Source organism: Oryzias melastigma, unplaced genomic scaffold, assembly GCF_002922805.2.
Source record: "Oryzias melastigma strain HK-1 unplaced genomic scaffold, ASM292280v2 sc00216, whole genome shotgun sequence".
In the NCBI taxonomy this organism is placed as follows: Eukaryota; Metazoa; Chordata; class Actinopteri; order Beloniformes; family Adrianichthyidae; genus Oryzias; species Oryzias melastigma.
This window is the reverse complement of record NW_023416882.1, coordinates 216,769-230,500: the sequence shown is the minus strand read 5'-3', so window position 1 is coordinate 230,500 and position 13,732 is coordinate 216,769. Positions and strand designations below refer to the sequence as shown.

Below are 13,732 nucleotides of genomic sequence, written 5' to 3'. Positions count from 1 at the left end.
ACCCTGCTCAAACACACCTGCCTTTGATGACCTTTCATTGTCAAGCTTCTGCTGAGCCTGATGATGAGCTGAATCAGGTGTGCATAAGCAGGGTAACATGGAAAACATGCAGGACAGTGTGCCCCGAGGACCAGGGTTGGGAAACACTGCTCTGAGGTGTAGCTCGTGCTGTTGGACTCCACCACACCACACATTTGTTAAACTGCTTCCCTGCCGCTGAGCTGGTTCAGCGGTCGGTCAGGGGAACTCAGGTGTACCAGCACATGGAGACACTGGCAATCTGCCACACAACCATGGGTGGTTCTGTTTTTTCATGAGCAGAAGCACTCACTCGGATCCACACTTTAGCTTAGATCAACACAACAAAACAACAAAACATTGATTTGAATAGATTGAGATTCTTCAAAATAAAAGTGATGATTGAGAAGCGACTAAAGCAGATGCAAACATTTCCCTGAGATGGTAGATAACAGAGAATTTATGTAAGCTTCACAGGGAAGGATAACGCTTCACTGCGATGCAGGCCATTGCATAACCATGCAGAAGGGCTATAGATGAGGCGGTTTTGTGTGTACGTGCAGGTTGTCATTTACTTACTAAGTTCAGCTGCAGAAGGACTGGGCATATCTGCATTCATGTACTTTGAGTATAGCTCATACATTCCCCCACGCTTGATAAAATCTCACTTCTACGTGTGCCTGTGTGTGGCCAAAGTTAATCTGAAAATCAGACTTGGAGTCTGATTGAGTCATCTTGAGAGTGAAAAGATATTTTCGAGTTCAAGTTATTACTTTTTCTTCTTATTGTTTAAGCGTTGCTGACATTTGGCTCACATCTTTCAGGTTGGAGGAGGCTTAAACAATCATAAAATGAACTGTTGGTGTTTTTAAGGCATTTGGCATCCGCTTATGTGTGGGACAAACTTATATCTGCAAGATGGAATCCCTACATCTCTGCAACATTGCTTCGTTGTTCCACTACAGTTCAACTTTTGCAGTCATCTGCTTTGCAACAGTCTTTTGGATCAATATTCCATCAGATGACTTGAAACGCTGAACTGTATTGAAATAAAGAAAGAAATAAACCCAATATATTTAATAAATGGCTTTTATATGGGGTTGTGTGCGGCTGACACATGGCTTGACAGTGTGCAGCAATGGGCACCCACTCAGATTACAGAGAAATGTTGTGCAGTCTGCGATTGCTCCTTCAGCCTTCTTGACACATTGGGAAATAATTTACTGCTTTCTTTTCCTCTATATTTGATGGGGATTTCCATCTTCTGAAAGCATATTAAATTGAATATTAGTGACAGGTTAACTATGACTGCTATGTGAATTTATTTGGCCCGGTTGACACAAAGGTTTAAAAGAGTCTGACTACATCTGACTCTTTGGGCCTTTTGTGATAGTTGGTTTTACCCAGGTGGAGCAACATGCCTACACAGTGTTGCGTGTGAACTTCTGGCCCAGCGCCAGGCAAAAGACTGAGTTGATGAACAAGTTACATAAGAGCTTAAGTTTGTTTTATTTTGAAAGGCAGTGTGTTAGATTTATGTATAAATGTACTCAGATTATTTGTTTTCTTTGTTGAAGAATATTTAGTTCTCTATTTCACCACTACGGGGTGCTAGTCCATAAGCCTATATGTATGTGACGTCATCACGTAAAGCACACCCGGATGTATTTTTCTTTTTCCCTCCAGTTTTTCATTCATTCGTGTTGAATAAATATGCCAGAGCGGCTAACGAAGATTACTGCCTCCGTCATCTTTTTCCTCTGAGTATAACGCTGGAGAAACTGCAAAACTCAACACAGTGTGTGGTGGAACCTGCTGAAAATGGGAATATGCATGTGAGAGTCACGTAAGGTGTTTATCTAAAGGGAACATTTTGTTTCCTTCTCAGATGAATCACCATCAGTGAGGCTAAATTAAATTCACACTCTCATTCAAATCACAGAAAAATAGTGTTACTTAAGCTGTGATAACTAATGAAGTTTTTTTTTTACTGAAAACCAGAGGTGGGACCAAGTCATTGCTTTGCAAGTCCGAGTCAAGTCCCAAGTCTTCGTCCTCAAGTCCGAGTCAAGTCCCAAGTCAAAAGCACTCAAGTCCCAAGTCGAGTCACAAGTCAAGACCAACAAGTCTCAAGTCGAGTCACAAGTCCTACTATTAATGTTTCAAGTCATTTCAAGTCATTTCAAAAACAATGTAATATTAATTACACAGATCATGTGTGCTTTTAAGAACTGTATTTTGCAAGCATTTTAGCTAAATTCCCACTGAGTTGATGCATCTCCACTTCAAAAATCCAAAATAATTTATCTATAACAAAAACGCAGTTAACCACATTTGAAATGTGGTAAGATGGAGACAGCAGGGAACCAGGGTAGTCTGGATATTTAAGGGGTCATACCATGATTTTCTTAAGCCTTTCAGAGTGAACTATATCCATATATGATCATAGATCACATTTGGAACACTAAAAAAACATTTATGAAATACTACCAGTTATTTTCTTTAGTTTTTGTCCTACCCGGAAGTAAAACAACTCGATTCCTGAGGCTCCGCCTGCTGCTGCGTGTGACTGCCGACCATTTCTTGATTTCATTCTAGAGCCAGCAGTGTGTATTCGTTTTTCCCTCAAAAATAAATATTAATTATTTTCAAAGATGGATGCACATACCATATATCTGCCCTCACTAGGCCTGGCCATCACTACACTGCTTCACAACAAAAATACACTCAAGACTGTGCCCAATGGGGGGGTCTTAAAGGAGTCCCGCATCTAAAGTAACAAACTGTTTGAGCTGGAACTTATTGAAGACAGAACAGGAAGATATACGATATTCTCCGTCTAAAATGAAAGTTTTATGCTGATCATCATTAGCTCAGAGGAGAACTTGGGTGTGGGGGCGGAGCGTTCAGAGCAGACTCTGCCTAAAAGGGGCGGTCTCACTCTGTGACATCAGATCATGAGGCTTGTTTTCGTGGGTATGGGAGGGGCTGCTGCTAAGACCGCAGTTTGTAGAGGATAACTCAGAAATGCATGCATGAATCAAAATACCGCTTTGGAGTAAAAGAATGTAAAATCTGATTGGTTTAGTTCAGGGGTCTGCAACCTACGGTTCCAGAGCCACATGTGGCTCTTCTGTCCCTCCATGGTGGCTCTCTGGCTGAAGAAAATAGAATATTAATTCTCAAAAATTTGGGGATAAGCTATTATTTTAGCAACATGCTAACATTTATGGCTAATTTGTTATCTACTGGAGTTTTTAGGCTAAGTTAGAGTTTAGCTTTTATTTTAGCAACATGCTAATCTTTTTGACTAATTTAGTTATAGAGTAATTTCAGGCCATTTAGGAGTTCAGCTAGTAATTAAGCAACAAGCTAGCTTTTTTTCCCCCTAATTTGGCCTCTAATTAATTTTTTTAACATTTTTGGCTAATCTATTATCTCCCTGAGTTTTGAGGCTAATTTAGAGTTTAGCTTTTATTTTAGCAACATGCTAAAATTTTTGGCCGATTTAATTTACTGAGGTATTTTTATGCTAGTTTGGAGTTCAGCTAGTAATTAGGCAGCAAGCTAGCTTTTTTGCTAATTTGGCCTCTACCAAAAGTAAAGGTAAAAATGTTTACAAAAATCAAATTTTGAGAAATGCTAGTATTTTTTATATTTTTTAATTTTTTTCACGCCAAAAAAATAGATAGAATTCCTATATATTAAAAAAAAGAAGGTCATGAATGCAAAACCAAATTTCTTAAAGGCTAAAGTAAGAGGTGGATCTTTCTAGGTTTGATCAGTGGTAAAAGAGCCCAAATGGTTCTCTTACTGTTAAAGGTTGCCAACCCCTGATTTAGTTTGACTAAAAAAACAAAACAGAACAAAATATATGAATAGTTCATCTAGGTTTATGTTTAAAATTTTTGTTGTGAAATAGATCTGTCAATTTTTTTCTGTCAAAAGTTCTGTCAACTTACTGTCAAAATATCTCACACTAAGTTAACAGAAGTCAAGTTAAATTCTGTGTTCAGGACAGAAAAGTAGAATTCAAAACAAAAATGCTAAATGTAAAACTAAATGGTGTGTGTATATATATATATATATATATATATAGGTACATATATTTATAAAGTGACTTTAAATTAAATTTTATGTATAAATATATTGCACAGTTATGCACAAAATATTACTTTGTTCACGCTGTACTTGAACAGGAAATACTCTGAATACAGAGATTATGAGTATATTCATGATTAAATTCATTAGAATGAAATAAATTGTATTCATGGTGGACAAATCTTTTTTATCAGAAGTACACATCTCATGATAGCAGGTGAAACACTAAAATAAAGACATGCAAACTAAAAACTCTCAAAGCAGAAAAAGTAAATATTTTGTCAATGAAAAAGGAAGGAACAGCAAATATTCAAGAGGGAATGTGACCCCCAGAGAAAGATGATGTTTTTTTACTAAAACACACCATAAAACTTAAAGCAGCAAAAGTGGTCAACTCAAAAAAGGAATAGAAAACACCCCATGCAGCATCTCCGTGAATTCTATAATATGTTTGCTGGATTTCTATCAGAAAACGACCGAGCCCGGATCCCCAGCAGCACTGCTGTCCCGCTATGATCACTCGCGTCCCGCCCAGATCCAGATAAAGATCTGAGCGGTGGAAATGTCAGAATCACCTGTTGACACTCTGTGATTATACCGAGCTGCACGGTGTCACAGTGCTAACATAGTTTAAAGTCCCATTCATTTAACAGCAGCTAGCGGTTAGCCGCTAAGCTAGCGCCAGCTTTCACTCAGAACTTACTTGATTTTGCTGCTCCTACAGTCAGATGAAGTTGGTTGATGTTGAATCTCTGTGAGTAATCCTTATATCCACATGCTCTTCGAACTGCAAACCGTTTGTTGTTGACGATCTATAAACTTTTATCCCAGAACTAAAAACACCGGCAGGAACTCGCGCTTTTAAACGGGAGGCGGGACTATGTTTTTCTGCAATTTGATTGGTTGGACTGTCACATCAATCAAACGTGGCCCTAATTTGATTGGATGTTGGGCCAACACACACGGAACAGAGAGACCGTGGCACGCGGCTTCCTCTCGATTGATATACTTTATAATACTTTATAATCCATGGATTTGGGGGAAAAATAGCAAGTCTTTCCGAGTCAGAGGGCTGAAGTCCGAGTCAAGTCACAAGTTATGTATATCAAAGTCCGAGTCAAGTCACGAGTCAGAGGTAGGAAAGTCCAAGTCGAGTCTAAAGTCGTCAAATTCATGACTCGAGTCTGACTCGAGTCCAAGTCATGTGACTCGAGTCCCCACCTCTGCTGAAAACCATAAAAGTTGTTATTGTACATTGATGAAAAGATCAGATAAATGAGACAAGTCAGTACATTGATAGTTGAAAATAAATAAAAGGAAGTTCAAGCTAATAAAATCACACTGAACTACAAGTTCCAGGATTCCCTGACAGTGGGCAAAAACCCGGACAGTGCTTTCTCCATAACTTGTTACATATTCTACCCACTCATTAATTTTTTATTTATTGTGTTTTTATATTGTATGTGGTTTGTAAAACTACTTTTACCTCTCTGTTGTGACTCTTTTACAGCTTAGTTGTGGTTCTTTAACCCCTCTGTTGGGCTCTTTGACCCCTCTGTTGTTGCTCTTTTACTCCTCCGTATTGGCTCATTTATCTTTCCGTTGTGGCTCTTTCACCCCTCCGTATTGGCTCTATTGCCCCTCTGTAGTGGCTCTTTTACCCCTCTGTTGAGGGTCTTTTACTCTTCTATTGCAGCTCTTTAACCTCCTTGTTGTGGCTCTTTTACCCCTCTGTTGTAGCTCTTTTACCCCTCTGTTGTGGCTCTTTTATCCTTCTGTTGAGGGTCTTTCACCTTCAATTGTGGCTCTTTTACCCTCCATTGAAGCTCTTTTACTCCTCCGTTGTCGCTCTTTTACAGCTCTGTTGTGGCTCTTTTACCCCTCTGTTGTTACTCTATTACTCTTCTATTGCAGCTCTTTAACCCTTTAAGGGCGAACGTGTCGCCTGTGACACATTTGGACACACTCTCTTTGAATTACCGTAACTCCTGAACCGTTTGCTCTATTTTAAAAATGTCAACAGTTTCTGAAAGCTGAGACATTGCACTTTCTTGGAAATATTGGTTCATTACGGTTATTCTACCCAGAAGCCCGCGGGGGGCTCCGTTGTTTACCGGTGAGACAGGCGGAGCGGTCGAAAATAGTTTTATAACGGCGACAAAAATAAGAAAAATGTCTGAAAGACGACCATGGTGGCAAATATAACCTTCATGGAGGTTCAGAGAAGATTTTGGGACTGAAGGAGCAACAAGGAGTCATTTTTGGCGAGAAAAGGTAACGTTTGTGGTGCTGCATTTCCGTGTTTTTTCCTGAAGGAATCAAACAGTTGCTAGCTAGTTTTTACTCTGAAACACAAACTGTGTGAGAGAAATGTAATTCAAATGTCAGTTAGATGATTTTTTTACTCAAATATTATAAGTAATCTTATAAAATAGGCATATATTTATGTTTATTCAGGAAATAACTATCATAATAAATGAAAACAATGTTTCTTCAAGTTTCCTGTGGGCTGCAGCTGATGATGCTGGAGGACCAAAGATGAGAAAACGTGAGGATGCTGGAGGTTCTGGTGATTTGGTCAGAGTTTAAAGCTGCTCATTACATCAACAACAGTGGAAGAGATGCAGAACCATCTGATGGAGATCCTCATCCACTGAGATTCAACCCCAGATGGATCCCAGGTGTCCAACCATCTCTAAATACAGAAAACCATCACCAGGTCAAATCTTTTCCCACTGATGCTGCAAACTCTGCACCAAGAGCACTTCCTGGAAGTTTGGGACTTTGGACTGTCACTGGCAGCATCACCAAGACCTTTGAGGAGCCAAAGAGGACAGATCTCCCCTGTGTGACCTGAAACGCCTGTAGATATTTGGCATTTTATGCACTGTATTTTTGCACAATTAGAGGGAAATATACAGAAATATTGTTGTAAATTGTTTAACATTGGATAAATTTAATCTTTTAACAAACAAAATCTGTTCTTCATGTACATTTGCACTGTTTTTCTCACTAAAAAAAAAAAAAAAAAAATTTCGATTTTGTGTTTTTTTACTTTTTAAATTGGTCTAACACTATTTTAGAATAAAAAAAATGTAAAATGATTATTTATATTGAAAATTCAATGTCTTCTGGAAAAAGGGGCAAAAGCACACATTTGTAGGACATTCTCTGACCCTTTCAGAGTCAAAATTAGCAGAAAACTCCAGGCGGACATTTTGAGGCTTGGGCCTTAAAGGGTTAACCCCCTTGTTGTGGCTCTTTAACCCCTCCGTTGTGGCTCTTTTACCCTTCTGTTGAGGGTCTTTTACCTTCAATTGTGGCTCTTTTACCCTCCGTTGTGGCTCTTTTACCCCTCTGTTATGGCTGTTTAACCCCTCCGTTGTGGCTCTTTTACCTCTCCGTTGTTACTCTTTTACCTCTCCATTGTGGCTCTTTTACCCCTCCGTTGTGGCTCTTTTACCTTTAAATTGTGGCTCTTTTACCTCTAAATTGTGGCTCTTTTACCTCTCTGTTGTGGCTCTTTTAACTCTCCATTGTGGCTCATTTACCCCTCCATTGTGGCTCTTTTACCCTCTGTTGTGACTCTTTCACCCCTCTGTTGTTGCTCTTTTACCCTTTCGTTCTGGCTGTTTTACCCCTCCGTTGTGGCTCTTTTACCTCTCCGTTGTTACTCTTTTACAGCTCTATTGTGGCTCTATTACCTCTAAATTGTGGCTCTTTTACCTCTCTGTTGTGGCTCTTTTACCTCTCCATTGTGGCTCTTTTACCCCTCCGTTGTGGCTCTTTTACCTTTAAATTGTGGCTCTTTTACCTCTAAATTGTGGCTCTTTTACCTCTCTGTTGTGGCTCTTTTAACTCTCCATTGTGGCTCATTTACCCCTCCATTGTGGCTCTTTTATCCCTCGTTTGTGGCTTTTTTTTACCCCTCTGTTGTGGCTTTTTCAAAAGAAAAAAAACTGACTTTCAAGTGTGCTTGAAAAATATGGCAGTGGTCACTTAATTAGCTTTAATTTCATTTCTTTCAGAGATGCACCAACATTAGTGAAGTTAACAGTTGTTATTGATCACTGCTGACATTACACTTTCTACTACTCTTACTACACTGAGAGGATCATATGTGACAGGATGTCTTTTATTTTGAAAGGAACTTCTGTCAAATGTTTTTTTTAAGTTATTTTCTTTTAATGCTTGTGTTTTATACGTGCAAAATGAACAACATTACATTTATGTTAATCATAGTAGTAACAATAGCATGAATACTAATCAGTGTCTTACTTTTTAAAGTGTGAAAGAAGACTTTTGGCTCCTACTAGGTTGCAGTCAGTGAGAAATTTTCAAGATCAATGTGTAATTAGGCTTACTAAGCTTAATGATATGCATGGATGTTATTACAGATTAATTGGAGTTTGACCCACTTTGACTACCGTATCTTTATTTAAGTTGATCCAGAACATGTGGCAAGTCCAGAACAGAGGCGATGGTGAAGTGGGGTTTCACATAGCTGTCTGACACCGCAGCACTCTCTCCACTGGTAACCCACACAGTGGCCCGCACACCAGCGTTCAAGCCCCCCTGAATGTCTGTGTCCAGAGAGTCCCCCACCATCACACACCTCTGGGCCTCAACGCCTAGCCTGTTGAAACACAATGTGAAAATGGAGACGGCGGGTTTTTGTTCTGAGTGCTCACCCCCTATCACAATGGCATCAAAGAACTCCTGGCATTTGACCGTGTCCACTTTCTCCTGTTGAGTGTGAGCTTCCCCGTTGGTCAGGAGCAGCAGCTTGTATCGGCTGTGCAACTGTCGTAAAAGGTTGCGAACTTCAGGAGACAGACTGAGGGCTTCCAGGCGGCTCTTCTTCCATAAATAGTAGCACTGAGCTCCCAGAGAGCGCGGGGAGAGAGTCCCCAGAGTCTCCTCGATGCTCTCCTCCCAGTGACGCACACGGGTGTCATCCAACGAGCTCCCGCTCAAAGGGTCAAAGATCTCGTGTAGCAGCTTCTGCTTGTATTTGTCACAAATGCTGCTGATGGTGGCATCATCTAGGCTGAGCACGGTCCTCAGGAGCTCGCTGGTCTGAAAGATTCAAAGATGAGATATGAAAATCCTGTAACAACCCACTCTGACAGCAGTAATGAGAGCAACTGACGATTATATGTAATTAGAGCCACAAGCGGCGCTACCTGCTACCCCCCTTGACCCGCCCTCAGCAGATGAGCGGCTGCTACAAGCCCTTCACTTTCCCTTTTTGCCCTTGTTATCCTTGTCAGATCTGCACGTGACAGTTTTTGTTTTTATTCATGGAGGCTCTGTTGGTTTTCTCTCCATAGCAACCATTTTATTTTTTGATCTCCTAGGGGTGAACAACATGTACATGTGATTTTTTAATGAGATTGTTAACACTGTACAGTGTTACATGGCTTCTCGAACAGAGAACCTCCATTGATTGTTCTGCCTCTCCCAGAGGACGTTTCTGTTTGGCCACTAGGTGGCGATCACGCTATGGCATTACACCTTATTCAGGATAAGAAGAAAGAAGGAGAAAAACCGATGCTTTAGACCACAAATGGTTACTTTAAAAATGATTCCTTAAAAGAGTTTGGAAATTTCATGTCTGAGTTTATAAAGATGTTCATGTAGTCAATAATGTATGTTTAGGACAACCGAGTGTTAGCATTAGGGGTGGGCAATATAACGATATAAAACCGTCTTACGATCTCCAAAGCTGACGATCTGTCATTTTTGAGAGATCGTTTTATCACGATCTTCTACCAAAAGATGCAAGAGTGAGAAGACAAAAGCTTGTTGACTGCCTGTGACTTTCAATCTGAGCTGCTCCTCCTCCTCCCTGGTGTTTTTTCTTGTGATCAATGATATATATTACTGGATTGGAAGTCACGTGACATACGGCGTGACAGACATGCGTCTTCATTATGGATCGAGTCTTCTCGAGTAATGAATGACGGAGGTCCGAAAAAGTAACAAAAGGAGAAGCAGTGTTTTACAATCGACTTCAAAAAACCTTGACAACAAAATAATCCGATGGAGAGGAATCATCACAGGACAGGAATCGCATTTTAATAGAGAGAAATCAGGCTGGGAACCGTGAACTGTGTGCTAAAGTGGATGATAGCAACTCATGAGAGGCATGCTAGTTTGGTTCTTCTATGTTTGTTTGTTTTTTTTATTAATGTTTCATCTTTTAACACAAAGCGGATGTTAATCACACGTATTCATGTTCAACCTGCACAAAAACTGACGGAAATTTATGTTGGAAACACGTAAAATGCACGTTGCTGCATTGTTACTTTGTCGGTCACATTTTTTTTTTCGTAAGAAGTGTAAGAGAGTTTGCACATAATTTTCTTAATCCGTGGCGTCACTGTTGATCTTTTTTATTGGTCGTACAGACCGAATAAAAGCCCAGCTAGAAGAAACAGCGCTAATGCTAACGCTAGCTTTCTGCTCAGTGACATAAACACAGCAGAGAGCAGATGTTAGTGAAGGAGCTGTGGATGTAAACTTTTTAAAACTGCCACAACATTTACTGCTATTATCTCTGTGTTTTGAATCTTAACAGTTTGGCAGATGTATTTGATGTTATCATCAAAGTTTAAAAATGTTTTTGTATCAGTTAAAGATGCTAGCTGGAGCCTTTTTCTCAAAGTACAATTAAATCGTCTATTTGAAGGTAAATTCTGAAGCAATTGAGATTTATTTACCATGTATGTAATCCAAAAATAATAAAAGTTTTAGTTTCATTTGAAAATGTGGTAAAAGGTGTTTTTATTATTATTATTATTTAGCACTTTGAGATGTTTTTAACAGGGAAAGGACTTTACTAAATTTTATCAGTCATTCATGCTATAAACTTCATCAGTCTCCCTCATCTCTGGTCTTGGGTGACAATCATTTACAAGATCTGTTTTATGGATTTTAGCACAGAGGAAAAATTAATATATAAATATTATAAATAAATATTTAGAAGCTGTTCATTTGACAGCAATCCATTACCTGTAGCAGTAGAAGGTGCAATTCTTGCAATATTTACAGATTAATCTTAATAGATAATAACTTTTTATTTTGTATATATGTATAAATATTTGTTCAAAATGTGTTTACTCCTTTCAACTAAAATCATTATAATTCAAGTTTTGTCAATTTGAATTTATTTTAAAGAAATCGTGATAAAATCAAAATCGTGAAATAAAATTGAAAAAAATTGTGGTTTTCTTTTTTTGCCATATCGCCCAGCCTTATTTAGAATTAGCCATGGGAAAATGGGAAATTCCACCAAATGCTAGCATCAAGCTAGCGGACTTTACCTTAATGTGCTAAATTGATCTCTACTTTTATGGATTGATTGTTGATCTATTAAACTCAAATCGATTAACTGCGCGCTTAACTTTTTTTTCCCCAATGATTTATGATTTCCACTGGTGTCCATGACAGACATGAAATGAATGTCCACTTTAGTCGGAGGAGGGATTACACTTGATTCTTGAATGTAAGGGTGGGTTCATCTGGACCCCATAAGATAACACACGAGTTAAAAAAAAAACAATAGGTAGACATTGAAGTTGTCTAAAAGTGGAAGACGGTATTAGATGGATGTTTAATCTCAGTTAAGGATAAAAAAATGATTAGTACAACCACTGCAAAGAACCCCATGTTATTGTTCACCTGGTGCCCCCATGCACGCAGTGAATGAATGAATCTCTGCTGGCTTTTTGGAGATTCAGAGTCAACAACTTCTTTAACAGCTAAAACTGTTAAGGCTGGTCTTGTGTCCTGGTCCAATGAGGGCACCTGCGGTCCAGCTGATGCTTTCAGGCCTCATCACTTCCTGATCCAAACACTCAGAGCCAGACGATACGTCCGGTGCTTTGAAGCAGTAATGGGAACAACTCGTTCTGCCTCAAAACTGCCACATTTGATCCTTGCTTTAGCTCTCGTTAGCTGGGTAGTTTGTCCGCTCCGTTCTTACCTTCTGGATTGCGACTCCACCTGCTTTATTCGTTTCAATCAGAGTGTTGTCCAAGTCAAAGAGAATCGCTTCGACAGGCTGACCGTCCATGACTCCACATCACCGCGTCTCGGTGCCAACAACACGCTTCCGGGTTGCCAGATAGAGTCACGGTTTTCCAGCCCAAAAGTTATCTAAAAACTGCCAGACCTATAAAACAAACTTCGCTCTAGAAATTGATTAATGGTTCATTAGTAGTAATGAATTATCGATTATTTATCATTTGGTTTTTTTTATTATTATTTTGTTTTATTTCAAATAACTTCGATCTACTACAAAAGAGCTCGAACTTATCTCAACGATTCACGAGCGCCCTCTGCAGTACAGTGGAGGGACTGCTAACATCGCCACATTTTTTTCACTTTGATGTCAAATCCAATACTGAGAACATGTAATAAAAATGTCTATAATTTATGAAAAACTATTTTCAGTAAAAATATTAAGACAACCAATAAACTAGAGGAGTCACGTGCTCAGCTCAGTGTGTAATGTATGGGACTGCATCAACTAATGTGAGGCAGAGCTGGAAGCTGCTTCACTTCACAGGATACGCTGCACCTGAACAGGAAATACACTAGACTGATTCTATAATTAGGAGTATAATTCATGTCCATGGGTTGTATTTATCAATTGGATCAACTATTAACTTCAGCCAATGTCCATTTTTACATTAGAGGCCATTTACATTTTTTTATATTATTTAACCCTATCGCCAGGTGATTTTTACCCAAGCAATGGTATTGTACTATTCACAGTGTCATGGTCCCTGGGTAAAGTCTCACATGTCCTGGGAATAAGTGGACCAAAGGCCAAATCTCCAGTATCATTTTTTTTCTCAAATTCCTTATCATTCAAGCATGTCTTTAGGATCGTCCTATTTTTTATTTTCCATTTTGACACATAAAGCACAACTGAAAACAAAAGAAAACTACTCTAATTTATCATGTCTTGTCATATTTTGATCTATTTTTCACGAGACATATTTTTTGGGTATATCATGTCAGGTAAAAATTACCCAGCACAGTGATGAGTAATGGTGTAACATTTTATATCGAAAGTGTGCTAGTATATCGATTCTAATATAGAAAGTGAATAGTGAATGTTGTTCATTTTGCATGAATAAAACACAAACATTAAAAGAAAATAACTTTAAAAAAAACATTTGACATTTGACAGAAGTTCCTTTCAAAATAAAAGACATCCTGTCACATATGATCCTCTCAGTGTAGCAAGCGTAGTAGAAAGTGTAATGTCAGCAGTGATCAATAACAACTGTTAACTTCACTGTTGTTGGTGCATCTCTTCCAGAAATGAAACCAAAATGAAATTCCAAGCTAATTAAGTGACCACTGCCATATTTTTCAAGCACACTTGAAACTCTTTTTTTTTTTTTCAAAAATACAAAATTTGCTTAATAATCTGGAGTGCCTTCATTCTGGTTGTGCTTATTGATGTTCATTAGTTTTCAGTAGTCCAGGAAAGGACGCACAAAAATGTTTTAAAATGTTGAACTTGTGATGCGTACTGTCCTTCAACTGTTTAAAATGAGTAAAGTTTGAGTTAGCTTATTTACTTTTTTCCCTT

The 13,732-nt window shown here is 38.8% G+C and overlaps 1 protein-coding gene across 1 annotated transcript; it reads right to left on the bottom strand.

Annotated features, from left to right (window-relative positions):
* Positions 1-8,533: 8,533 nt before the first annotated feature.
* On the bottom strand, positions 8,534-12,428 carry LOC112140816 (N-acetylneuraminic acid phosphatase). The gene is made up of 2 exons (XM_024263828.2): positions 12,110-12,428; positions 8,534-9,198 (listed from the first exon to the last, which is right to left on the bottom strand). Exons 1-2 carry the CDS (start codon positions 12,197-12,199, stop codon positions 8,554-8,556), a joined length of 735 nt encoding a protein of 244 aa, XP_024119596.1. The 5' UTR covers positions 12,200-12,428; the 3' UTR covers positions 8,534-8,553.
* Positions 12,429-13,732: the final 1,304 nt, after the last annotated feature.

What these genes read in the sequence shown, in the direction of transcription:
- LOC112140816 (XM_024263828.2), bottom strand. Translation starts at nt 12,199, where the DNA reads ATGGACGGTCAGCCTGTCGAAGCGATTCTCTTTGACTTGGACAACACT. An exon ending in GTGGAGTCGCAATCCAGAAG is followed by an intron (nt 9,199 to 12,109) that starts GTAAGAACGGAG and finishes TGAATCTTTCAG; the next exon opens with ACCAGCGAGCTCCTGAGGAC.